This window comes from Onychostoma macrolepis, chromosome 25, assembly GCF_012432095.1.
Source record: "Onychostoma macrolepis isolate SWU-2019 chromosome 25, ASM1243209v1, whole genome shotgun sequence".
In the NCBI taxonomy this organism is placed as follows: domain Eukaryota; kingdom Metazoa; phylum Chordata; class Actinopteri; order Cypriniformes; family Cyprinidae; genus Onychostoma; species Onychostoma macrolepis.
This window is the reverse complement of record NC_081179.1, coordinates 10,238,613-10,265,329: the sequence shown is the minus strand read 5'-3', so window position 1 is coordinate 10,265,329 and position 26,717 is coordinate 10,238,613. Positions and strand designations below refer to the sequence as shown.

General features: G+C 36.1%; 1 protein-coding gene across 5 annotated transcripts in view; it reads left to right on the top strand.

Moving 5' to 3' along the window:
* Window positions 1-26,717, top strand: part of nav2b (neuron navigator 2b) — a 91,880-nt gene that overhangs the window by 47,374 nt on the left and 17,789 nt on the right. For 4 of the 5 annotated variants that reach the window (XM_058766618.1, XM_058766616.1, XM_058766617.1 and 1 more), the window contains 6 exons: window positions 19,003-19,132; window positions 21,572-21,869; window positions 22,688-23,291; window positions 24,658-25,020; window positions 25,231-25,296; window positions 26,174-26,334. In XM_058766618.1, coding sequence (XP_058622601.1) covers window positions 19,003-19,132; window positions 21,572-21,869; window positions 22,688-23,291; window positions 24,658-25,020; window positions 25,231-25,296; window positions 26,174-26,334 — 1,622 coding nt within the window. The remainder of the gene's footprint in view (window positions 1-19,002; window positions 19,133-21,571; window positions 21,870-22,687; window positions 23,292-24,657; window positions 25,021-25,230; window positions 25,297-26,173; window positions 26,335-26,717) is intronic. The other variant, XM_058766615.1, reaches the window with a different exon arrangement.

The following is a 26,717-nucleotide window of genomic DNA, read 5'->3' as shown; positions in this document are numbered from 1 at the left end:
AGCAGTTTCAATGAAGCACTGCGAATGACATAATTAAGATTTCCAGCACTTTCAAAGTATTTAATATTTGTATCTATATCTATCTATCTATCTATAAAACATTAGTTTTATATTTCTCCTTTTTCATTTTAATTGCCATTCGCAATGCTTCATGGGATTTGTAGTTAACCCAAAAATGAAAATTACCCCATGATTTACTCACCCTCAAGCCATCCTAGGTGTACATGACTTTCTTCTTTCAGACAGATACATTCGGTGTTATATTAAAAAATGCCCTGGCTCTTTCAAGCTTTGTAATGGCAGTGAATGGGTGCTGAGATTTTGAAGCCCAAAAAACTGCATCCATCCATCATAAAAGGTACTCCACACAGCTCTTGGGGTTAATAAAGCCTTCTGAAGTGAATCAATGCGTTTGTGTAAGAAAAATATCCATATTTAAAACTTTAAAAACCATAATCTCTAGCTTCCGCAAACTGGTACACACATATAAGCCTCTTGGCTTATATCGAAATCCTTCAACATTTTTCTTTACAAATCCTCGTTTTGTACTTCTAATTCATGACCGGTGTTTTGTCTTGCTCTGTCCTCTGTGCTTCCGCATTCGTCACTTCTCAATGGAGCTTACGCTACACCTACATCCTCCACTAGAACACCACACTCTCGTAAACAGGCTTATGACAGTTAACAGTAGCTAGAGATTACAGTTTATAAAGTTGAAATATCGATATTTTCTTACACAAACGCATCGATTCGCTTCAGAAGGCCTTTATTAACTCCCCAGAGCCGTGCGGAGTACATTTTATGATGCAATTATAAAGCTTGAAAGAGCCAGGATTTTTTTTTTTTTATATAACTCCGATTGTATTCTTCTGAAAGAAGAAAGTCTTATACACCTAGGATGACTTGAGGGTGAGGGTGGGGTAATTTTCATATTTGGGTGAACTATCCCTTTAAGTGCACTGTTTTGTACATTATGTATGTATATGTTTCCCAGATTTTTATTTTTTTATTTAAATTAAAGTTTGTAATGTTGTGGTTCACCTCGTAGCGGGTTGATTTGGGTAATGGCTTTCCACTTTCCAAGACTTAAAAAAAAAAAAACCCTATAGGAAAAATTATTGGGAAAGATACTACCCTAACCAAGGTGGCATAAAAAGTGGTTTGGAACTACATGAGTGTGAGGGTCATTACTGGGTGAACTATCTCTTCAAATGTTGCTTTCAAAACTGAGTTCTGACAGTCCTGTCCTGCAAAGTGGACTAGACTTAGTCTGTAATTAAAAGTCTGACTCTTCATGACTGAACTTGCCCTGTCCTTCATGAAGTCAGTGCAGAACATCTCACAGATAAAATGGCAGTCGATCAAAATGTTGGCATAAAATAAGGAAAGTCAGACAGATGACCTAAAGACAAGCCCTGTAAGATCCACTGTTCTCCAAATAAGGTCATTTTCTTGAGCCCAGCCAGGTGTTTTTGCAGGATTCTGTGCCCAGTACCTGTCAAGATATTGTCTTAGTGCCCAGATTGATACAGGTGAAGGAGGGATGATCTAAGACCTCGTGAAATGTAGCTGGAGGGCAGGAATGGCAAGAATCCAATGGGAATTCCTTTTCTGCCTTCTTTCTTACTGGAAATGCTTGATGTCATGTATAATTTAGTGGATTCTTTCTCCGACAGCAGCTGGCATAAAAAAGAGTTAGGTGTTTTCGCTCACGTTATTTTGACTTGCTTTGTCATCAAATCTGCCAAAACAAAGGCCCGGGTCGGTGAAAAAAGACGAGGCGGTGTGAACTTTAGTGATGCATCCTTCTGAGAGCCGCTTAAATTCCATCGAGAAGGGAGCCATGTTGGTTTTGGAGTTGGATGGTGTGGATGCTGTAGAAGATTATTTTGATTCGTTTGCGCTGTACTGTAAATTCGGTCAAGATTCCTGTGATCAGATCACAAGCCAAACTCTGCTAATTCATTTCAGCTTATGTCTCAGATGAGGCATCGAGGTTTGTCTTGTTTTGCTTGGATAATATTTGTCTTGCAGATAATAAATTTTATTTCATCGATATTTTGGTCTGTTTAGTATAACTAGGGATGCACAGTATATTGGCACCATATCGGTTATTAGTTTTTATAAATAAAAAAATATTTATTTAAAAATGTTATTTATTTTTATTTTATTAATTTTATTCAAATAAAAGTATTTAGAAATTTTAATTATAAAAATATTTTTCAATTTTTATAATTTTATTTCATTTTTTTTATTTATTTTTTTATGTTTAGTAATTCAATGTATTGGTCAAGAATGAATATTTAATCATCATTACCCATATTTTTACATTTAGATTACCTTTTCCATCATCTAAAACTCACTGAAAATTAGTGTTTTATTTTTTTTTTATTTAGACAAAAATTAATAGTATAAATTTAACTGTCATTATTTAGTTTTTTTTCACATAACTGATACCTTCTGGAGTCTATTTATTGATCTGCTACATAATGTTCATGTCAAATGTTTTTTACAGTAAAGGAAATAGGACCTCCTTTTTATATACTTTTGCATAGAAATGCAGACACTCCCTCAAAAATGACAGTCGTCTCAAGTGTGTGGTGTCTGAATCCCCGTGTAGTTTCCTGCCGGTGGAGGGATGTCCGTTTTTCAGGTCTGTGATGACTGCTACATTGTGTTTGACTGTGTAATTTGGCACAGGCAGTTCAAACACGGCTCTGAAACGTGATCGGGGCGTCTCGCCCTGAAGAAAGAGGCTTAGGGACCAAGTCTGGACTGAAAGCAGAGACCTGGTCAAATCCACACCCACACACAGAGGAAATGTGCCATATTGCACTCTCACATCTGTGGGTCAGTGGCTTTCAGTCCTTCATTTCAGTGCATATGAATGCCTTTGGTGTGAGGCATTCAGTCAGATCAGTTTACATTACTGTACCTCAAAGACTTCTGTATGTAAATAACCTCTATGTTATGATTGTCTAACCTCTGTCTTCCAGCTTACTTTATACTTTAATTAGTCAGGGTGGGCTAAGTTGCTGAATACTAAATATGAGGAGGAATATATATATTTTTTTTTTTGAAGTATAATGAACAGAAGTGTTTACCTGTAAATATTTTTACAAAAACATTTAAAAATATGAAAAATGGCACACAAACACTTTTTTTTGAGTAACGACAAAAACAGTTTGAACTGATTCACAGAAAGTAATTTAGCAGAATTAGTTAAAAAAAAATTGTCTGAAATGTAATGCACCTATTCAGTATATTGCAAATTAAAGTCATTGCTAATATATATTGCGAATATTCAGTACATCGCCCAGCCTAGACATCACCATTATGGTTTCTGAATGAGATTTTTGTAGCTAAGATGTACTGAGGAGGGAGCTTTGCATGCGAGTATGTCTTACATAAGAGCACTGAAAATGATATGTCCCCTTTAAGCAAGGTTTGATTTATGACTTGCATTGCAAACTAGAATATTTTTCCAAAGGCGTTTTACATGGAATTGAATGTGCTACTTTTCTTTTCCTCTCATTATTTTTAGGTGTCAAAATAATTGTGCTAATATTTCTTTAGAAAGCAATTTTGTGTTGTGTCAGTGCCCGCCAGTGTTGTTTGACTGTTGATCAATTCATATTTCTCCCTATGTGACCGGAAATCTGTAGGATTATAAAACCCTCAGCCTACACAAATGTGCTCTCCACCAGGAGAGAAAGACAGAAAAGGAGAGATGATCTGGCAACTTGCCTTTTTGCCAACAAGCATTATTGTTCATGATAGCCCAGCAGGTACAGTCATTAAGTGCATGGGAGGGCTGAAAAAAAATATCTCTCCACTTTCACGCTTCTCTCGCACTCCCGGCCCCTCACCACACACGCAGACTCGGCAGTAGGGGCACAGTGGCGGTAGTGTTATGGCTGAGACTGATTAGGATCTTTGATAGAGCTGGTGTGTTTGGTTCTCAGGGATCTGATATGTGTCCCTGTGATCATCTGTAACTGTACAGTGCAGATACAATTGGATGACAAGAGGGCGAGACTGAACACTTTGGACATGACAGACTGGTTTAAGGCTTAGGGAGTGAAGTAAGTGTGCTATAGAGGATGACAGCTGAATTGTTTTTGTATTTGTGGCTGTGCATTTATAGTTGTGTGTCCAGTAACTAAATCTACAGTTTGTTTTGACTGATCTTGAACATTTCTGATCAAGTGTTAACTATTTACATTTGCTTTTATCTAGCTGTTTGTTATATCAGTTTTTGTTTGTTTGTTTTTGTTGTGAGTTTATTTTTTGCAGGGTTTTGTTTTTGTTGTTTTGACTTATTTTGTTTTGCAGAGTTTTGTTTTTGTTATGGCTTTTTATATTTGTTATGAAGGGTTTTTGTTTTCTGTTTTGTTTGTATTGTTTTTATTTGTTTTATTTGCCTCATTCTCAATTTTTATTTAGCATTTTAAAAGTTTATCGTGTTTTATATTATTTTAATGTTTATTTTTTTCTATAGTTTTTATTTTTATTTATTTATTTACTTTGGGTCAAATCAAAATAAATAACATCTAAAAGTTGCAATAAAACAGAAGTAGCAACAGATTTTTTTCTTTTATATTGTGATGTACATCCAAGTCTACTGAAGAAATGTAGGACAGGGAGTTGGTTCTATCCATTAGTAGTGGATTGGATTTTGCGACATGCATTGCATTTAAAATTAGAGATAGATTGTCATGAACTTGCAGAAGCGAGGGTTAATTGGACTGAATGCTTGGAGAAGATATGTTTACATCACAAGAAGTCTATCCTTTTCACCGGAGGATCAAGTAACATTTTTGATTAAACATTGAGGTCATACATTTTTAAAAATGAGACATGCACAGATTAATTGTTTACAACCTATTAAAATCTATTTAATTGTTTAATGTTCTAGCAACATCAATTAACTGCAATGTATTAACACGTTATTAATGCCAGGCCTAATTTTATAATATTTCACATTTACATTTGCAAATTGCCATTGAAACCTGTTGGTCTATTATTGGTAAGTTTGTAACATGAGTGAATGAAACCCAGACAGTTATTTAAGTCTGCCAGCAGAATTCCAGCACAAAGGGAGACACAACCTCTGCCTATTGTCATCTGTTACGTTTAAGTCATTAACCCCATCCATAGCCAAAACTGCAATGAGTGCAAGTCTGGTTCTTTCACCTTAAGCCCTCAGGACAGACTCAATGACAGCATGTGAAGCATTCTTAACTTTTAAGCTGCTTAAGCCGCCACCCGTGGAATTATTTTTTTATTGTCGTGTTGAGGCAAGATATTTGGAAACATAATCTTTTGGGAAAATACAAAACAAATATATTGGAAATAGTAAATAAATGGGTTTATTTGTTGTTTCAGTGTGAATAAAGGATGCAAAAGAACATCCGTCCATTTGCCCTTGACATGTCTGGCATTGATGGAGAAAGCAATATGAAGAGAGAACTGCTTCTTCTGTGGTTTAGGACGGGTGAACATGGGCTCTGAGGGGGGCTTTGCAATCACAGCAGAGCGAACCGCTCTCCAAACAGTTAAGTGGATGGGACACGAGATAGAAAACTCTTATCTGACATCTGAGGAAACAGCTACTTCCTTTACCGCAGTCTATACATACAACACTGACTGGCATCCAATGCTCAATGGTTTCTCATCCAATGGAGACGCAAGTTTCTGGATTGTACCATTAAAGATTTGTTACGGAAAAGTTGCTCGTTCTTAAAAGAATATCACCCCCAGGCCATCCAAGATGTAGTTTGTTTCTTCATCAGAACAGATTTGGAGAAATTTATCATTACATCACTTACTCACCAATGGATGCCATCAGAATGAGAGTCCAAACAGCTGATAAAGAAAATAACGCTTTTTCCAGTGACAAAGTCTTTATCCTTTTTATCTAAAATCTCTTTATCCTCTCACATATTTGTTTAGAAATGGGCCATTTCACTTGTTAATGTTGTTGATATGAAGCATATTTCTCTCCTGATTCAGATGAGATGACTTTTTCAGTGGAGAAAGTAGCATTTTGAATAGAGGACTCATATTGTAGCCAGAAGCAACGGTTTGAAGTTAAATGCATCTTAATGATGGATTTGTTTATTACAAACACCCAGCTCCAGAGAAGACTTGTGACTCAAACTCATCTTAAGTCTGTCTTAAAAAATCAAGCGAGATATTAAAGAAATCCCATTTGTGATTTACCCTTAAAATGGGAACATCAGTCTTGGCTGGTTTGCATGACATTGTTTGAACGAGAAAGGTTTTGCAGCTTGGTAGATTCTGAAAGTGTTCTCGTGGACAATGCGATTGTTTTTGTGGGGAGGAATAGCACCTTTAACAGTGTTAATTGGATGCTTGAGACAATGATCTTAATCACAAGGCATAGCCATCTCACCCCGTGGCCCATTCACATGCAAACGTGGCCAGGGAACAGGAAGTAGGAGATGGAGGGACAGAGAAAAGAAAAGAAAAGAAACAGCCTGAAAGACAGAGGGAGGAGGATATCCATCAACACACGAGTCCCCCATCCCCCATACTACCTTGTGTGTGACAGAGAGAGAAAGAGAGGGAGAATTAGTCATATAAATGGATTCTGTATGCAGTGATGGGGAGTAACTGACTAAAAGTAGCAATGATATTCATTTATCTACATTTTTCAGTAGCAAGTTTTTTTCCAGTAACAAACTTATTTTTCAACAAGTAGTGGTTTAATGTAAAAAAATGCTACGAAACACTGTCTATCTATCTATCTATCTATCTATCTATCTATCTATCTATCTATCTATCTATCTATCTATCGATCGATCGATCGATCGATCGTGCGTCCGTCCGTCCGTCCGTCCATACATCTCACAGGTTAGCTACTACTTTAAAGGGAAGCTTAAAATTATTAATATCTTGTAGCTTAAGAACTATAGTATGAATAGTTCATGTGATCTTATTTACTTTTATTTTGTGAAGATATTTCATATGAGATTTTATTATTCAGTGCAAAATTTACGGCTTTTGTCTACCAGCATGCGCTGTCACTGTGTGTATTCTGTGTGAGTGAAAAAAGTGAGAAAAAGATAGTATTTGTGTTGTTTCAGTGTGGCATGTGTATTTGCAACGAAAGAACACAGAAGCGAAAACAGAGGGATGGAAACACAGGAAGGAAAGAAAACAACAATGGAGAAATTGTCATGTGCTTTCAGTATCCTGGTGGCTCCTACAGACCCCTTTTAGCTACAATTAAGCTCTTTTCTAACTATATTTATCTTTATTTTATGTGTGTGTATATATATATATATATATATATATATATATATATATATATATATATATATATATATATATTTATTTACATTTACATTTATGCATTTAGCAGATGCTTTTATCCAAAGCGACTTACATTGCATTCAAGTTACAGTTTTTTTTTTACATTTTATCAGCTCTATATATATATATATATATATATATACAGTGGGTACAGAAAGTATTCAGACCCCCTTAAATTTTTCACTCTTTGTTATATTGCAGCCATTTGCTAAAATCATTTTTTTTCCTCATTAATGTACACACAGCACCCCATATTGACAGAAAAACACAGAATTGTTGACATTTTTGCAGATTTATTAAAAAATAAAAACTGAAATATCACATGGTCCTAAGTATTCAGACCCTTTGCTGTGACACTCATATATTTAACTCAGGTGCTGTCCATTTCTTCTGATCATCCTTGAGATGGTTCTACACCTTCATTTGAGTCCAGCTGTGTTTGATTATACTGACTGGACTTGATTAGGAAAGCCACACACCTGTCTATATAAGACCTTACAGCTCACAGTGCATGTCAGAGCAAATGAGAATCATGAGGTCCAAGGAACTGCCTGAAGAGCTCAGAGACAGAATTGTGGCAAGGCACAGATCTGGCCAAGGTTACAAAAACATTTCTGCTGCACTTAAGGTTCCTAAGACCACGGTGGCCTCCATAATCCTTAAATGGAAGACGTTTGGGACGACCAGAACCCTTCCTAGAGCTGGCCGTCCGGCCAAACTGAGCTATCGGGGGAGAAGAGCCCAAAGATCACTGTGGCTGAGCTCCAGAGATGCAGTCGGGAGATGGGAGAAAGTTGTAGAAAGTCAACCATCACTGCAGCCCTCCACCAGTCGGGGCTTTATGGCAGAGTGGCCCGACGGAAGCCTCTCCTCAGTGCAAGACACATGAAAGCCCGCATGGAGGACTCCAGGATGGTGAGAAATAAGATTCTCTGGTCTGATGAGACCAAGATAGAACTTTTTGGCCTTAATTCTAAGCGGTATGTGTGGAGAAAACCAGGCACTGCTCATCATCTGTCCAATACAGTCCCAACAGTGAAGCATGGTGGTGGCAGCATCATGCTGTGGGGGTGTTTTTCAGCTGCAGGGACAGGACGACTGGTTGCAATCGAGGGAAAGATGAATGTGGCCAAGTACAGGGATATCCTGGACGAAAACCTTCTCCAGAGTGCTCAGGACCTCAGACTGGGCCGAAGGTTTACCTTCCAACAAGACAATGACCCTAAGCACACAGCTAAAATAACGAAGGAGTGGCTTCACAACAACTCCGTGACTGTTCTTGAATGGCCCAGCCAGAGCCCTGACTTAAACCCAATTGAGCATCTCTGGAGAGACCTAAAAATGGCTGTCCACCAACGTTTACCATCCAACCTGACAGAACTGGAGAGGATCTGCAAGGAGGAATGGCAGAGGATCCCCAAATCCAGGTGTGAAAAACTTGTTGCATCTTTCCCAAAAAGACTCATGGCTGTATTAGATCAAAAGGGTGCTTCTACTAAATACTGAGCAAAGGGTCTGAATACTTAGGACCATGTGATATTTCAGTTTTTCTTTTTTAATAAATCTGCAAAAATGTCAACAATTCTGTGTTTTTCTGTCAATATGGGGTGCTGTGTGTACATTAATGAGGAAAAAAAAAAATGAACTTAAATGATTTTAGCAAATGGCTGCAATATAACAAAGAGTGAAAAATTTAAGGGGGTCTGAATACTTTCCATACCCACTGTATATATATATATATTTTTTTTTTTTTTTGCCTTGTGAGGTGAGAACTGTACTACTTTTTCTAAAAGTAGTACTTTTTCCCCCCTCCAGCCTTGTTTGCAAAGGCTATTTTCACTAACTCTGCCCACTATTAGTCATGCAATTACACTTTATACAAATAGCATATTACTTATGTTTAATCTGTGTAAATACACTAGCATACAAAAGAGACACCAAACCATTTATAATGTTACTAAAGAATTCTATTTCAAATAAATATTGTTCTTTTAAACTTTCTATTAATCAAAGAAGAAAATATTACATTTCTATAAAAGTATTTAGCGGCACAACTGCTTTCAACATAGATAATAAGAAGAATGTTTCTTGTGGAGCAAATCAGTACATTAGAATGATTTCTGAAGGATCGTGTGACACTGAAGGCTGGAGTAATGATGCTGAAAATTGATTGCTTTGCATCACCAGATTAAATTCCGTTTTAAAATATATTTAAAAAAGAACAGTTATTTTAAATTGTAATACTTTTTAACAATATTACTGTTTTACTACATTTTAGATTAAATAAATGTAGCCTTGGTGAGCATAAGAGACTCATTTAAAAAAATTGACTTATTTATTTATTGATCATATTTGGATATTTACAGCACACTAATGGTGACATTGCCTTTCAAGCACTTTTTTTAGGAATTGCAAGTCTACTGTGTTGTGCCATGGTGCTTATATTTGCCTTGCACGTTTAACCACTTTTTTCCATATTCAAAAAATGCAAATCATGCTCTTCGGTTCCCTGGAAAACAACACTAACGTAACCAAAGTGTGAAACCTGAAAAGTTGTTGTCTTTGTTATATTTGTTTGTTGAAGAAGATGAAGGAGAGAGAGAATGCGAGCGGGATAGAGAAAGGAACTACTCCAAATTCCTCACGCTCACTAGCAGCTCTGTCATTACAAACGTCTGGCGGCAAAGGTTTGGGCACGAGGGCTGGAATCTCTCTCTCTCTCTTTCTGTCTGCCTCTGTGTTATTATACAAAGTCACATGCTCAAAACTGCTCTATGAAGACAGAAACCTCTGGTCACGCTGTATATATACATTCCCCAAGATTTTTAGACATCTATTTGCACTTTCAATGGTTTTAGCACTAACAAGATTAGCGGCTACCTCTGTTTTTATGGATTTTTGTATACAAAAAAAGCTCAGACGCTACATATATAAGGTCTCGTTTGCCCACAAAGTTTTCTGCCAATGTTTGAGGCCAAAAACACTATTTGCTGTTTTGGTAAACGCAACAAAATTGCATCCCGGTTAGCAGGATATTCCGCAAAGGATTAAGCCAGCTTGACCTTTAACTATGGGATGTGACCCTTAAAAAACTTTTGTAAACAACAGGGCATGAGAATGTGAAGCATTGCGGAATGAACTAATTGGCCAGGTTTGGTGAAGTCTGTAGGTTAGTCACTTATTGACTTTATGTACCTTTAGCCACAAGCTAGCCACCCGCTAAACCCCAGACAGACAGAACTGTACACCGAAAATGGATTCCCACACTCGTATCACGGTGAGCTATGCTTCCAAGCTGTAAAAACACACTTAAGCCGTAACTTATCACAGAAGTTGGTGTGCTTAAGAAGATTACTCCTTCACACAGCTACACACACACATACACTTAATACTTACACTCAAACATGTTTCATGTAGGAACCTGCCTTGCCTCAAACCTGTAAGGTCACCTGGCATTTATGACGCAGCGCAGATGTCCAGATCTAACTCATGCGAAGACGGTGACTGTCAAACCTGTCCTGTTGCTTATTTCTTTAACATGTTGTTCATGTTGTTATTGCTAGCTAAAACTATTAAACAAAATATAAACATACGTTATTGGAAAAACTTGCCTTGGCGACTAACTGAAATGAGTTGAAAACTGAAATCTTATAAAGATTTATCAAATAAAAATTTATGCTGTATAGAAATACTTAAAAAGACTAATTAAAATGACAAAAGTACATAGCAAAATTACAAAAACTTAAACAAAAATTAAAATATAAAAATAAAAGCTCATTCAAAATATCAGTAAGTACTATAATATTATTTAAACAATATTAAAATAACTCTATCATCATTTTATAATACAACTTATATAACTTTCATTCCTATGTGGATATAAAAGATGATATTTGTGAAGAAATGTTTTTGTCTTTAAGGTACTTGCACACTGAGTCCGACATTTTGGTTTGTTTTTTTTTTTGTTTTGTTTTTTTCGTATTTGTCATCCTTTCCTATCAAAACGCTTGCTACGCATGTGAAAACTCAGAAAAACAAACCTGATCCGAATTTTTTTATGACGGACAAAAGTTTTGGAGGCAGTGTGTAAACGTGATTGACACAATGTGAGCTCGTATTTATTATTTATTTATTTATGTGCAAAAATTTCGGACGAGAATTTCGGACTCAGTGTGCAAAGACCTTTACAATGGAAGTCGATGGGGTCGAAAATAACACTGTATAGACAGTTTTTTAATTAAAAAAAAAAAAAAAAAAACATTTTTGTTCCATATTTTCACATATATTATATGGTCCTTAGACATATTTCTATCAGCATTGGCCATTAAAATACATTAGTTGACCACTTCTATTCACATTCATTTTATAGATCACTTTTTTGTTACCAATTGTCTTATTTGTTTTAACTTTACAAAGGAGTAGCTTCTGACACAAAGTTGATGCTTTAGGTTGATTTGTGAGAACCCTGATCTGTGAACCATAAACACTTGATATTAGCAGGTTTTTTGACCACTTGAAAACCCAATTTGCTTTTAAGCTTTAGCTCATTACAGATGAATAATTCAGCTTAATTAACATCTTGACATTCCCTCTAATCCAGCTCTGTTCTGAGACCAGTTTATAGAGTCAACACCCATCTCCTTTTGAAGTTCTGCCGGGCTTAAAGACTGCTTTGTGATCAGATTACCATTCCTTCAGTTGGTAAAGCCGCTCCCCTCAGCTTGTGGTTGGCTGCTGGGTTTGTGTGTGTGAGTGTGTTTGGGGAGAATCGGTCTCTCTCTCAGAGCAGTGAAAGGCAGAGCGAGGGAAGGAGTGCAGTGGAGCTTTACTCATGAAGCTGCCTGCCACCCAGCCAAACTTTAGTGGCTTCTCGCTGGCTGTCCCGGGATCAGGCTTTTGCCAGGGAATTCTGCAGCCCGGCTCCGACACTCCGAGGTACAGAGGAGGAATTTTCTTTGTTTGAGGATTTATGAGGTGGAAAGTTGCTTTGCCACGTGGGACTGTTTTTGTGTGAGTGCCTGAGTGTGAAAGAGAAAGGTGTGTGGTGACACAACTTTACTGATCTTGCCATGATTTTTAAAAGTTTTAGAATAAAATAAACATTTAATACATTTTTGTTATATACAAAATTAAAAAAATATATATATATATATGCCAACAATTGTGGTTGGAAAATAAAAATCAAACATATATAATGATTAAACAATTAGACTAAACAATGTACATTTATTTTATTGAAAAAACAAAGGATGCACTGATTAAGGATTGGATTTTTAGAGTCAATGTCTAAGATGGTGATTGTCATCTTTCTTAAATTTATACAGTTTGCTCAAAAATGATGCCACAATTTAAGCACTTTATCTACTTTTATAACAATCTATGAAAGGTGAGGACTGTGATTGTTCTCAGTTTTGGCACACATGTGTCAAGAAACATCTTCCTTGCTCTTGCTATTGACAAACTCAAAATTTAGCACACTATCACAGCTTTGTCTGTATTACTTATTTGAATACACTACCGTTCAAACGTTTGAGGTCAGTAAGATTTTTTACAAAGAAGTAAATCATTTTATTCAGCAAGAATGCATTAAATTGATTAAAAGTGACAGCCTGGCAAGAGGGCATTGACATTATTACATTTGTAATGTTACAAACATTTCTGTTTCAAATAAATACTATTCAACTTTCTATTCAGAAAAAAAATCATGAGCTGTTTTCAACATTGACAAAAGAAATGTTTCTTGAGCAGATCAGTATATTAGTCTGATTTCTGAAGGATCATGTGACCCTGAAGACTGTAAATTCAGCTTTGCCATTATAGGAATAAACTACATTTTTAAATATATTCAAATAAAAAACCGTAATAATTATAAATTGTAATATTATTTTACATTACTGTTTTTACTGTATTTTTGATTAAATAAATGCAGCCTTTGTATGCATAAGATACTACTTTCAAAAATATTTAAAATCCTACTAACCCCAAACGTTTGAACAGACTTTTTTCTCAAAGCAACAAGATTGTCAATGACCCATGCACTTTATTTCTTGCTGTTCCTGGTTAAAGTACCTTTCCTGATCTCCCACAATGCCTGGCAACAGGGCTGGGGTTGCTGTAGAGATGGGCATCCTTGCAGAACTAATTGATAGGCCACCCAAAGCAAACAGGACGGGGCAGTGTGTGTAGTCGAGCTGTAGCTCACAACTCCACGCTGCTCTTCTAATAACAGGTCTTTAGAAAAAAAACCAATTTCCTGCCCTGTGGATCAACCCCCCTATATGCTTTTACTTCTTTGGGGCTTGACACTAATCTAATCTCCCAGATGGGGAGGGGGGGGCCGGGGCCACTGTTTCTTCATGCACGTGTTTGACTATGGCGGAGTAGATGACAGGTTGTTTTGGGACGGTGTGTGTTTGGTCTTGTCAGACCTGTGTATTCTGTCACTGATAATTAATTTGCTGATTCATAATATTAGCTTAAAAGTATTAGTGAATGTTGTTGATGTTGGTGGTGAGAGATTGTGGAAAACAGGTGAGACTGAGAGCGTATCTACCGTTTTTATTCAAAACATCTCAGACGGGTGTCTTGTTAGATTTGACTGTATGATTTGCCTCTTTAATTGTTTTACCTAGACTGCAATGGGAGTCTTCACAACTGAAGAATTTGTTTAAATCGATTGACCCAAATAGTGTTGTTGTTGTTGTTTATTCACCATCATGTTATTTTAAACCTGAGAACTTTCACACTTTTCAATGCAATGACAATGAATGCTCACTGAAGATATCAAGCCTCAAAATGACCACAAATAACCTTAAAAGTATCATAAAATTACTCCACATAACCCATGTGCTATATTCCAAGTGTTCTAATGCTATTTAATAACTTAAAAAGAAAGTAAAATTACCCCATGATTTACTCACCCTCAAGCCATCCTATGTGTATGTGACTTTATTTTTACGGGACGAATACAGTCAGAGTTATATTTTTAAAAATGTCTTGGCTCTTCCAGGCATTGGACTAGCCGGGACAATGGCAGTGAATGGGTGTTGAGATTTTGAAGTCCAATAAAGTGCATCCATCCATCATAAAAAGTACTCCATGTGGCTCTGGGGGGTTAATAAAGGCCTTCTGAAGCGAATCGATGCATTGTGTAAGAAAGATATCCATATTTAAAACTTTATAAACCGTAATCTCTAGCCTCTGCTAACTGTCGAATGCGCGTTCATGAGAGAATAGCGTTCCAGCTGAGGAACATGGAAGTGCAGTGGAGAGAGCAAAACAAAACACCGGTATCGAATTAGAAGTACAAAATGAGGATTTGTAAAGAAAAATTCAAGAAAAGATTTCGATATAAGCCAAGATGAGACTTTTTTTCTTTGCTGTAAACAAAACTTGGTTCTCGCAAGACTAGCATACTCTCACCGGAGCTTATGCTACGCCTACGTCTAATGTCATCCACTGATTTTTTTTTTTTTTCTTACACAAATGCATCGCTTCACTTCAGAAGGCCTTTTTTTATCCCCCTGTGTGGAGCACTTTTTATGATGGATGAATGTACTTTTTTGGGCTTCAAAATTTCAACACCCATTCACTGCCATTATAAAGTTGGGAGAGCCAGGACATTTTTTTAATATAACTCTCATCATCTGAAAGAAGAAAGTCATTTACACCTAGGATGGTTTGAGGGTGAGTGAATCATGGGGTAATTTTCATTTTTGGGTGAACTATCCCTTTATGTCGTTATTCACGCATAATCTCTATCTCTAGAAAGCTATGATGACTTTTGGTGGTTTGAACTCAAGAAATGATTCAGCTGTGAACAAATCATTTATTCATTCTCACATAGGTCTCAAAAAATGTCACCTGTACAGTTTTTAAAGAGATCTCAACGATTGTGCTCAGATTTGCAATGAAGCCAGATAATCTTTTTGTCTCATTTTAAGTGAGAAAGCATGAGTTATGACAGATGAGCCATTATATTTTCATCAGGGTGGTTGTAGTTACTCTAAGTAATTCTTCAATTATTCTTCGACTTTTAACTCCCTTTTGTGTTTTTAATTCACCCAAAATATTTATTTTCTTTCTGGTATTTTAAAACATTCCTTTGTTTGTATTCCATGCCTCTTTCAGAACCAATATATTGCACACTCCCCTTCTATTTTTGGAAGGTTTGCACTTGGGCAAAGCAATAGGAATGTCTTTGGATTATATTGGAAAGAAAGAAACAGAGTGATGAATTCTTTGAATGTGTATAAATGTACCACTTTCTGACCCACCTCTACCCTCTCTGCCACCCACACCCTCTGCTTCTCTCTCTCTTTCATGTATGAAGTATTGTGTGGCTGTTCAGAACTTTGTTTTGTCGTTGTGAAGATCAGAGAGGTTGACATGCTGGTCAACAAGAAAATAATATGTTGGACTGTTCTGTTGTGCAACTTAAAAAATGTGACTAAACTATATAGGAGTTGGTTGGGCTGACCTCATTTATTCAACATAACATTTAAAGAATTAATTCATAAAGTTTTACTTGTTGTCTAACCTTAACTTATACTGTAGTTAATGGCTCACTTAGTAATAACCTTTTGACCTTAATAATATAGTATTTACTTTTTTAATAAAGAATTTCCCCTTATACCTTTACAAGTTAATTACAAGTGGTATTTGTTACTGTTTATAAAATAATTATTTATTAATATTATTTTAAATATATATTCTCATTCTGAAATAAGAATATTTTTGTAAAAATAAATTAATGAAACATTTTATTGATCTTTTTATTACTATGAATAAATAATATTGAATGAATATTAAAATGTCTATTTGATATTAAATTATTTTTATTGTATTTAATACAAATATGACCTTTTTTTCATTCTAGAATGAGAATGTTTAATTGTAATTAAATGTATAACATTTATTTTAATATCAATAATTAGTTCATATTTAATCAATATAATTTAATTTGATGTATTTACTTGGATGACAAAGACTTTTTAAAAGTGTGTATCTGATTAAAGTTTTATTTTATGCATTTACTTGGATGATAAAGATTTCTAAAAGAGTGTATCTGATTAACTTTTTTTTTTTTTTTATGCATTTCCTTGGATGATGCAGGCTTTTTAAAAGTGTATATCTGATTAAATTGTATTTTTTTTATCAACTTTTAGCTGGAACTTTTCAGTAAGACTGAATGCATTTAAATGGATTTCATGGCGTCTTTAAAAAGGAAGAAGTGACTCATTCATGTCTATTTTCTTTCCATTTCATTCTGGGGGGCTTTTTTGGTATTTGTTTGCATTTTCCATCTATAGCATCTGACAGCATATGGCAAATGATGAATGAAGCAGATCATTTAAGCAGAGACGTTCAAGCAGACAAACACATTAGCACAGTGTGTGTGAGATATTTTAGAGACAAATAGCCCCAATGGGACCAACTTTCTCACAGCTCATTAAAACAGGAACCACAGACGTCCTTCCACGCCAGTTATGTCGAGTCAGTTATGACAGATGTGAGCTATGGGGACTTTATTCATATCAAAACAAGTATCTATTCGGCCGAGTCGCAGGACGTCAGGACTGTGGTCAATGTTTTAACACACGCCTCTCTTGATTCATGACTGCCCATGAATGAGCTTATGGGCTGGTCTGTTTGCCTGAATGATCCTGAGAAGTGAGGAGGATTAGGTGGTATCTTAGGTGTTGATAAGACGTTTTGTTGCCACACAGTGTTGCTTAAGCTTGTTCTCTTAGCATCGCTCAAGGCTGGAGTGGCCTAAACTGGTGGCTTGTGGGAGTTCAGGCAGTCTGTGTTTGGATTTAGCAACTAGCATGGAGGGACTTCCTGTTTACACACCCACATTACATTCATTTCAGCAAATGTCATTTTCTCTGTCTTTCAGATCTTTTTAAGGCTTATCATTTTTAGCTTGATTTTGTCAACCTTGATTAAAAAAAAGCCTTATTTCATCTTAAGTAGCACAATTGTTGTTTCTGTTATTTTCAAATAACGTAAATAAAATTATTTTAGGAATTTTATAATTTTAGCTAAAGTAGAAAAGTGTGTGACTCTGTTAAAAAAGCATTAAATAAATAGCATTAAAAATATATAAAATATTTTAGCCATAACTTTTAAATTTGAATAGGATTAAAAATATAATATACCTATATATTAAAAAATACGAACACTTGTTTGAATGAAAGTGTTTTTTAGCCTGATTTTAGATAGATAGATTCTGTTACTGTAACAATAAATAAATAAATAAAATAAATAAATAAAAATAAAAACCGTATTAGGCTGATTAGTAGCAAAATAATTCAGTTATTGACAAACAAACAAATAAATAAATTTATTTGACGAAGTAGCAGAAACCGATTCTGTTATTGTCAGATTTTGTTGAATAAATAAATAAATAAGCAAGCGTTTTACTCATATTTAGGCTAAAATAGCAAAACTGTTAATTGTGTTATTGTAAAAAAAGGGGGAAAAAACAGCTAAATTTGAGCTAAAATAGCAAATTTACTTTATTACTGTCAGATTTTATGATTTGACAATAAAATGTACCGTATTGACCCGAATATAAGATAATGTTTTTTTCTTAGAAATACATCTGAAAAAACGCAGTCGTCTTATATTCGGGGTCTAGACTTTGACATGTCAGTAATACACGCACAATAATAGGTGGCACCAAAAACGCATAAAACGAGTGTGCCATGAAATATGTAACGTAATGTGTGATGTAAAGATCGTGAGTGAAAACAAAAGAAAAAGAAAAGCTTACAGCGGCACAAGTCGTGACTGTCATGTTAGCTTGATGGGAACAAACTTCCTCTGTAAGTGATTTTAAAACACAATACCCAGATTTGAAGATTTCACTTCTACTGATAATAAAATTTTGGAAGGCTAATATGAGATGGATAGCCTAAATATTATATAATTCAGATGGGATACCTGTTATTTCAATGGTATATCAAAAAGTGTATATTTTTCAATGTCATTGTTGGTACATTTTACCAGTATTTACCATACTTTTAAAACAAAAATTTAAATAGGAAAAATGCAATATGAAAATAATTTAAGAAAAAAAAAAGTGTTTTACAGAGAGAAAAAAAAAAAATTGGTTTTCAAAAAGCCTTTTTCCAAAAGGTACATCTGGAAAATGGGGGGTCATCTTATATTCTGGACAATACAGTACAATCGCACAACTCAATCTCACAACTGTGTTTTTCCTTTAACAGTAGTGTCTTTGGCCCATATGATTTTGATTGAGCCCTGCTGAGCATCCTAATGGATTTCGTCAGACAGGAACACTGTGGGAAATGGGGGAAAGCAAAGCAGAGCGCATTGAGAATTTGAGGCGCAGAGCTAATTAAAACAAGTTTTGAGGAGCAGAGAGACGCGCCTAATGTTTCAAGCATGATGGGAATGCAGGTTTTTATGCTCAGACTGTCCCTGTGCAGACTTCATGGCTCTCCACAGATGCTGTTTTCTGCTTACCTTTCCTTCCATTCCTACTCTTTAAATCTGCATTTTCCATATTACACTGAACAGTCTGCATCCGTGAATTCTGTTTTATCTCTTGCTCTTTTCATTTTATTGATATCTTGTCCCTCAGAAATGTAGAGAAATGACTGTTCCTCTCTCTTTTCTCTTTGTTCTCAGTTGGGACGACAGCAGCTCAGTCAGCAGCGGGATCAGTGACACCTTGGACACAGATGACCTCAACACCAGCTCGTCCCTTAGCTCCTACGTCAACACCCCATCTGTCCCACACAGAGACGTGGATGAACAGGTCAGTCATTGATACCAGAGCCTCATGGTCTACAGAATCAGAAACATCTGCAGAAGTTCACATGAGAAACAACTTCAAAACATTATTCAGTTTTCATTTATAGAAATTATTTTCACAAAATGTACTTTAAAATGGTTTTATTATTTTATTTGATTGTTTTAAATAGGTAATAATTTATATTTTTATGATGGATTTGCATGTTTTAAGATTGAAATTCTTAAGGTCCTTGCACACCGAGTCCGAAATCTTCGAATGCGCTTTTTCGTATTCGTCATCGTTTCCTATCAAAATGATTACTATGGATGTGAAAACGCAGAAAATCGAACCTGGTCCGAATTTTTTTTATGACGGGCGAAAGTTTCGGAGGCACTGTGTAAACGTGTTTGACACAACGTGAGGTTAGGGTTAGGGTTAGGGTTAGGCGTATTTATTTTTTAACGTGCGAAAATTTTGGACAAGAATTTCGGACTCAGTGTGCAAAGACCTAGAAGACCATTGTGCTAATTCATTGAAATTTTCACAAAAGATTGGTAAATTTAGTACTTATTGGTAAACATAAATGATGTATGCTTTGTAAATCTTTTTAGACCTTTGTATAAAAGGTCTATATTTATCTGAAATATGTTCATTTTAATAAAAATCAAGACTTTGGGGCATAAAAGTGCCTGACTTTGAAGAAACACCCATGTAAAGATACACAAGGAAAGGTAGTAGCCTTATAAATATCTCACTGAACTGTTAAAAAGTGCCTTAATTTGATTTTCCATCTCTGGTTATCATTATATGCAATCAAAAACAGGCCTGCACGTTTACAGAACTGCTTTGGGAGTGGTTCTGTTGCTTAATTGTCCCTTTTGATTCAATGAAACATTGGTGGGCCCTTATCAGAACTGGCCTGTGCAGTCTTTGTGAGTGTGAGTCAGCGGACTGACTCAACTCTGCCCCGGTGATTGATCATCTTTACAAGCTCAAAGCAGGTTAACATATGCTGAGCAAATGGGCCAGTTCAGTGAAGCAAAGATACGGCATCTGTCTCGCCTGTTCTAACAAGATGAGCTCTTTAAATCCAGACGTGGCACACTGGGTTGTGTGCCAGTAACATTATCCACACCTATGGCTCATTGGTTTGTGCATTGGTGTTAGTTTTTAAGTGAAATCCATGACCTTATTTATCTTCAGTCTTCCGTATTTATCTCCGCAGGTGAAAACACTTATGTTTTTGATTTTGGTTCTTCAAAAAAGTCCCATATGTGGTTTCCAGTACATAGTGTTAGTTTAGTATCACTGAGAGATGAGAGATTTTTTTTTAATAATTTGAATTAGTTGTTTTTGTTTTCATTTTAAATTTAATGTCATTTTTATTAATTATTATTATTATAAATATTTTGTAGTTTTTATTTAATTTTTATTTTAGTTGTAGTTATTTTACTACATCAAATTAAACTATATGGAAAAAATGTTGCTTTGGTTACTAGCTTAAATTAGATAAGTTTAAGTTCTTTTTTTTTTCATAAAATTTTTTTCAGGTAACATTTGTTTTATTTCAAGTAATAAAGATCTTTTTCAACTCTTATAGCCATAAACATGATTTCAAATTCAAAGAGTTTAGAGACATGACCCAAAAGTGCATCTGAAGCCAAATATCTGCCACCTTTCACTTCCACACCCTTGTACTTTTCCCCTATATATTCTCCCCTCATTCTTCGGGCTGGAGTGGAGGAAGGATTTATTGTATCGGCGTTGAGATAACAATGTTTTGGAATTGGCCTGATAACAACTGGAGGCTATTAACATTCTTTCTCTGGCAATAATTTTTATGAGGATTTTCAGTAGCAGCTGAACAACAGCTTTCTAAAAGGGGGTGATGTCATCTTGGATACATACATTACAAGGTCATGTAATGGACGAGTTGGCTCTTTTGTCATATAATCAGATTTTATGATGGCTGTTGTTGATGGTGTCGCTGAATAAACGAGTTGCAAATTAGCTGTCGGTAATATTGTATCTCAGTCATTAAAGACATTAATATATGTAATATATGTGTGCATATCAGTCCAAAGTCCTTTCATGTACTTTTTTAATGCAGAGGACTCTTAAATTTAAAAGCAGGCATATATGTATGTTATATATACTTATATTTTTGTATTTACTCATTTATACTTTACTCACAAACCATCTGACACCCCCTTATAGGATTATTATTAAAATCACTATGTTAAACATATTTTATTTATCTATATTTCATATCCTAAGTACAAATTAACTTTGACAGCCCTAACAAAAAATTCCCCCCACAGACACTCTGGCCTTGTGGCCCCCTGGAAAACACCCAATTTTAACACACACCCTAATAGACAATTTTACTTATTTGCAAAGAACATAGAAATCCATTTGATATTGCTTTCAAAGTTCAGAAGTTACTTGCTTTCTCTCTTTCAGCTCCAGACGGATGCAGAGAAGCACTCTGCAGTGAAACACAACCCCAACTGGTCCAACAACGACCTTAAACGTTCAGAAGGCAGCACTGACGGTGCCAACAAAATGGAGACCACAACTAAATGGAATCACAGGTCCTCAGATTTCTCAGATGAATCAGAACGGAGCTTGATGGGTCGCAAGACACCTACAATTTCTCAGACAGGCTCTTGGAGGCGGGGAATGACCGCCCAGGTGGGCATCACCTCTCCACGGACAAAATCTACAATACCTACGAACTGCAGCTCACTCAAGACACATGGTAATGGTTTAGATAGTTATGTTTCATATCCTCATGTCTTTCCAAACCTTTTTTGGGACACAAAACAATGTATTTTGATGAATGTTTTTATTTGTAAAATGAAAATCAATGGGGTCCAAAAAACATGTTTGTGTTCCAGAGAAAGTAAGTCAAAAAGGTCTGAAATGACATGAGGGTAAGTAAATGATGACCAAATTTTCATTTTTGTGGTAATTTGTTCCTTTAACTGAAATATTAATAATGTTTAATTTAGAAATAAAAAAAAATGTTGCTTATCTATACTTTATTAATACTTTTATAGTTTTATTAATGTTTTAATTTGCCTTTATTGTTATTTTTTCTATTTTCATTTTAATTTTAGTAGTAATTTAGTTATGTGTTTTCTGTCATTTTTGTTTTTATTTAGCTTTATTTGTTTAGTTTTGTTTTAGTACTTCAGATTATTTTTTTATTTGGTTATATTATGTTTTTATCACCTTATCATCTAATATTTTTAGTTTATTTTATTTCAGCTTTATTTTAGTTAATAAAAACAATTTTAAATAGTTTTAGTTAAGAGTAACAACACTGACTGAAAACGTCTCTGTTTTCATGTGGTTTCCTGAGGCATGAAAGCCACAGAGATGTATTATCTGATTCCAGATCGCATCACATTGCACTATAACACCTACATTGTCTTATGTGTGGTGTGCCGCGCTCTTTTGCCGAGACTTATGTTCAGACGAGTCCCGACATGGACCATGCTACTATATTCAAAACTATTCAAAAACATGATTTCATTTTGTGCTTGACAGTCCATGTCGTTGATCATCCCACAGGTAAGACCGATGACGCCAAGGTGTCAGAGAAAGGACGTTCCAATGGAACCCACTCCACAACTGTTGATGACACCAAGAAACCTCCCCTCAGTTCGACCTCACGCACCCCAACCAGCACTTTTGGCTTCAAGAAGGCTCCGGGCGCTATGGCAACAATAACCGCAAGTGGAGCTGTGGTAACTAGTGGCTCTGCGACAGTGGGCAGGATACCTAAATCAGTTGGGTTTTCTGGGACTCGAATTGTGAGTCGTCAGACGACTGTTGATGATGGATACCTTCCTCCAAGTGCTCGGATGACTCTTCAGTACCGTAGTTTACCAAGGCCTAGTCGTACAGGCACGGCTCGCTTTTCTAACCGCTCCAACAACTCAAGCCTTGATGCTAGTTTTTGCAATAAAGGTACCGCCACACTTCCCAATCCTAAGAGTCGCAACTTAGTCAAGTCTCCAATTGGAACTACTAACCAGACAGACCGAGAGAAGGGTATCTTTTCTGATGTGGAGAGCCAGGTACTTAAGACTAGCACAACTACCCAGACGGGGTGCCAAGCTGGACGGCAAGCAGGAGGAAAGTATTCAGAAATGTCCTCGCCAACCCTTCGTAGGTAAGTTCTTGAAATTTAGCTCATGTAGACTTGAAAGACTGTTGATGAAAAATATATTTTGCAAGGCATGTTTTTTACTTGATGTGGATGAAAGCACCATTTTAGGTCCCTCAAATATTTACACAGCAGTTCTCAGCTGGGCTGTGTGAGTTCCAGAATATTCTCCTCCTTGGGTGCTGGACGGTGTTCACAGGACTCACTGTTTATCTGAGCGATTTGATGTTGGTTGAGATTCAGAGGCTTTAAAGGCGTCTTCTGGCCACCACAAGTGCATTTTCCTTGGGCTTCTTGATGTTTCTCTAAGACATGGCACAGACCAAGAGGCTAGTGTTTGTTCTAGCTGATTAGCTTGCTAGCTTTGACTGATTGCTCTCCTAGTTAGTAGAACCAGACTACAGATAGACTGATGTTATCAGACTAGGCAGTCCATGAAGTAATGAGAAAAATCAGAGGTGCCAGACTTTCCTTATCTCATATTTTTCTTTGTGACGAACAGAGGTGTCCATCCTGGACGGCTAGTGGCTTACAGAGTTTAGCTGCCCCAACACACTCCTGCTTGGAGGTTTTTAGTGAGCCTGAAGACCTGACGGATGGTTCAGAGTTGTTTAATTAGGACTGGAGCTAAACTTTGTAGAATAGTGGCCCTCCAGGGGCCGGTTTTGACACCCTCACTGAAGAATGGCGTTGATTTCCATTTTGCTGTCAATGATCAACAACAACAACAACAACAAAAAACATAAAAGTGATTCTTGTCAGTTCAGTTGGAACTTACTTTGCTACTTTTTTTGGTAGAATACTTCAATGTTTCATCAATGTATCATTAATTACACATTTTCATATGAACAACCAGTCTATAAATAAACTGATTTTCACAAACCAAAAATATACATTACAGTTCCTAGTTCATTTTGAAATGGACATAACCAAAAACTTACTCATGATTCAGTGAGGGTGTTAATTGTGATCTCAGTAATGGCTGTCAAACTCAAAAGCAATTTTGTGAATCTTTCTAGTAATCAGTTCATAAGAGTCATTTTGTTTGCAATTCGGTCATTGCAGCCTGCACTATGAACATTTCCCCTGCTTATTGATTCAAATCGCTAACTTGTAAGCGAGTTTGAGACAGTTTCATGAATCTTTTTTTGACTGACTCATTAAAAAGAACTGCTTCGTAAGAATCATTTGTTTGTGAATCGGATATCACAGAGTCATTAAAAAGACAGAGTGACACTGGCATGCAGTCTACTATGATGAAACCTAGATTTTCAGTTATTGTCACAATGTTTACTTTTCTTTGCAATTGCAACCATTTTAGTTAATTTTTTTTAATCTTGTTGTTGAATTTCTTTCCCCTCTTTGGATCCAGACTCTTTGGTAGCAAATCTTGCAACAAGCAAGCTCCGGTCACCACCATGGAGAACATGAAGAACTCCACCATCATCTCCAATCCTCATGCCACGTCCATCCAGCAGAATGGTTCTGTAAATACACCGTCTGTCGCCAGTGGAGGCAGCGGCCCAGTTTATAGTGACAGCCTGACGATGCCCTCTGGGGGTCATGGAGAGCAGACCCTTTCCTCTATGACCTCCAGCCCAGGATCAGCTTTCTCTCCTTGGGGAGGCAGGGATGGCTCCAATCACATCAGTAGTGACTCCATTGATGTTTCCTTGGGAAAGGAAGATTTATGTCTTAATCGGACCAACAGCACCCGAAATGGCCTCTCAGACAGGTGAGAAACTGATTGTTCAACCATGCTAACTTCATGTCAACAGAAATTATTCTTCCAGCTGTTTGTGACTTGAAAGTATGGTTTATATCTCTAGTGATGATCTATCTTCCTTTTCACCTACTCCTCTTTAATCAATTCTTTATCTCCTCTCCCTTTTCTGTCACTTTTATCTGCCTCTTTTTGTTTTGTCTGCCCTGTACACTTCTCTAGCCCTCACTCCTCCCCCTCTGCTAGCCCTAAATTTACCCGCAACACACTCCCACGGAAAGAGGACAGGTAAAGCTATCTTTGTGGTCAAATGGTCATTTGTGTTTTTGTCTTTCTTGTGTGCATTATGGTCAGGGCTCCTGACTGTGACTACAAAAAATACAGATTTGTAACAATAATTTGAAGGGGAAAAAATAAACAGGAAAACTCAGTACTTAATTTTGTTCCTTTCATGTTCTTCGTGTTTTTGGAATGACAGTTAACCTTCCTTAATTCCTTGAAATGACTCTTTTGAACTGATTCTTTTTTGTCAAAATAAATCACAAAACAGTCTCAAACTCATTTCTGAATCAGATTGCCAGTGGGTCATTCCTGAGTGAGCAAATGACTCCCTCACTGAACCACAAATCTTTTTTCATTTATGTCAGATTTAAAACAAGCAGAGAACATTTACGTGGAATTAATAATACGTGTTCACAACAGAGATTTTGTGTAATAAGTCATTTTTAATTCTATCAATCTAAATCTAATTTGTCAGCCAAAACAATTTAACTCCTTAATTTTCTTTTTCTTTTTCTTTTTTTTTTTTTTTTTTGAGCCAGTGGCTCCCTACTCAATGTTTTAGTCTAGAGCCTGATTATGTCAGTAGTATGCCAATATATTGATAGTATGTCAGTGCAGTTTGTTTTAACTGGGTTTTGATTCGTTTAGTACACAGTATGGTATTTACTTTGTATGTACATGCTGACCTGGTATTGTAGTATGCAAATAATCATGGGAGCTTGGAGCTGTGGACTTGGGTTTTCTGTTACCCACCATAGATTGGATAGCTGTGCTTATCCTGGCATTGTGACATTTATCTTGGAGCTGTTTTCAAGAGAACATTCATGCGAACGAGAAAAACAACACTCCATTTCACTGACTTACACTTGTTTTAAACCTGCAGGTATGGCCATGTGCCTCAGGTCAAAGGTCATGAAGAGGCTCGTGATTGGCTACGTTCTCCCTCAGCTGTTGGGCCCCAAGATTCAATTGGCTCTTCCCCCTATACCCCTGCCTCTACACTCATCTCGCCTTCCGGCACACGCTTCAACTTTAGCACACTTGGTAAACACAAGAAAATATGTGTAATCACTTGTTTATTTTCGTTGCTCTAGGGTTTACACTGTAAGATGCACAATATATTGTTACCATATTGATTATGATTATCGACCAGTGTTAATATTGGTGGGTGTGTGTTTATATATAATTATAATTTTTATATATCTCAACCGATACCGATAAATTTAATGTACATATGTAATCTTATCGGTGGATATTTGATATTAAATTTTACTTGCTCAATTCCCTTTTTTGTACATTTAGATTACCTTTGCTCTCATCTAATGATGATATAAAGTTAATTAAAAAATCTTTTTTTAAATTTTAGTTAAAATGTTAAATGTAATCTAGAAAATCTGATATCCATGAATATCCATTTTTCATACAAT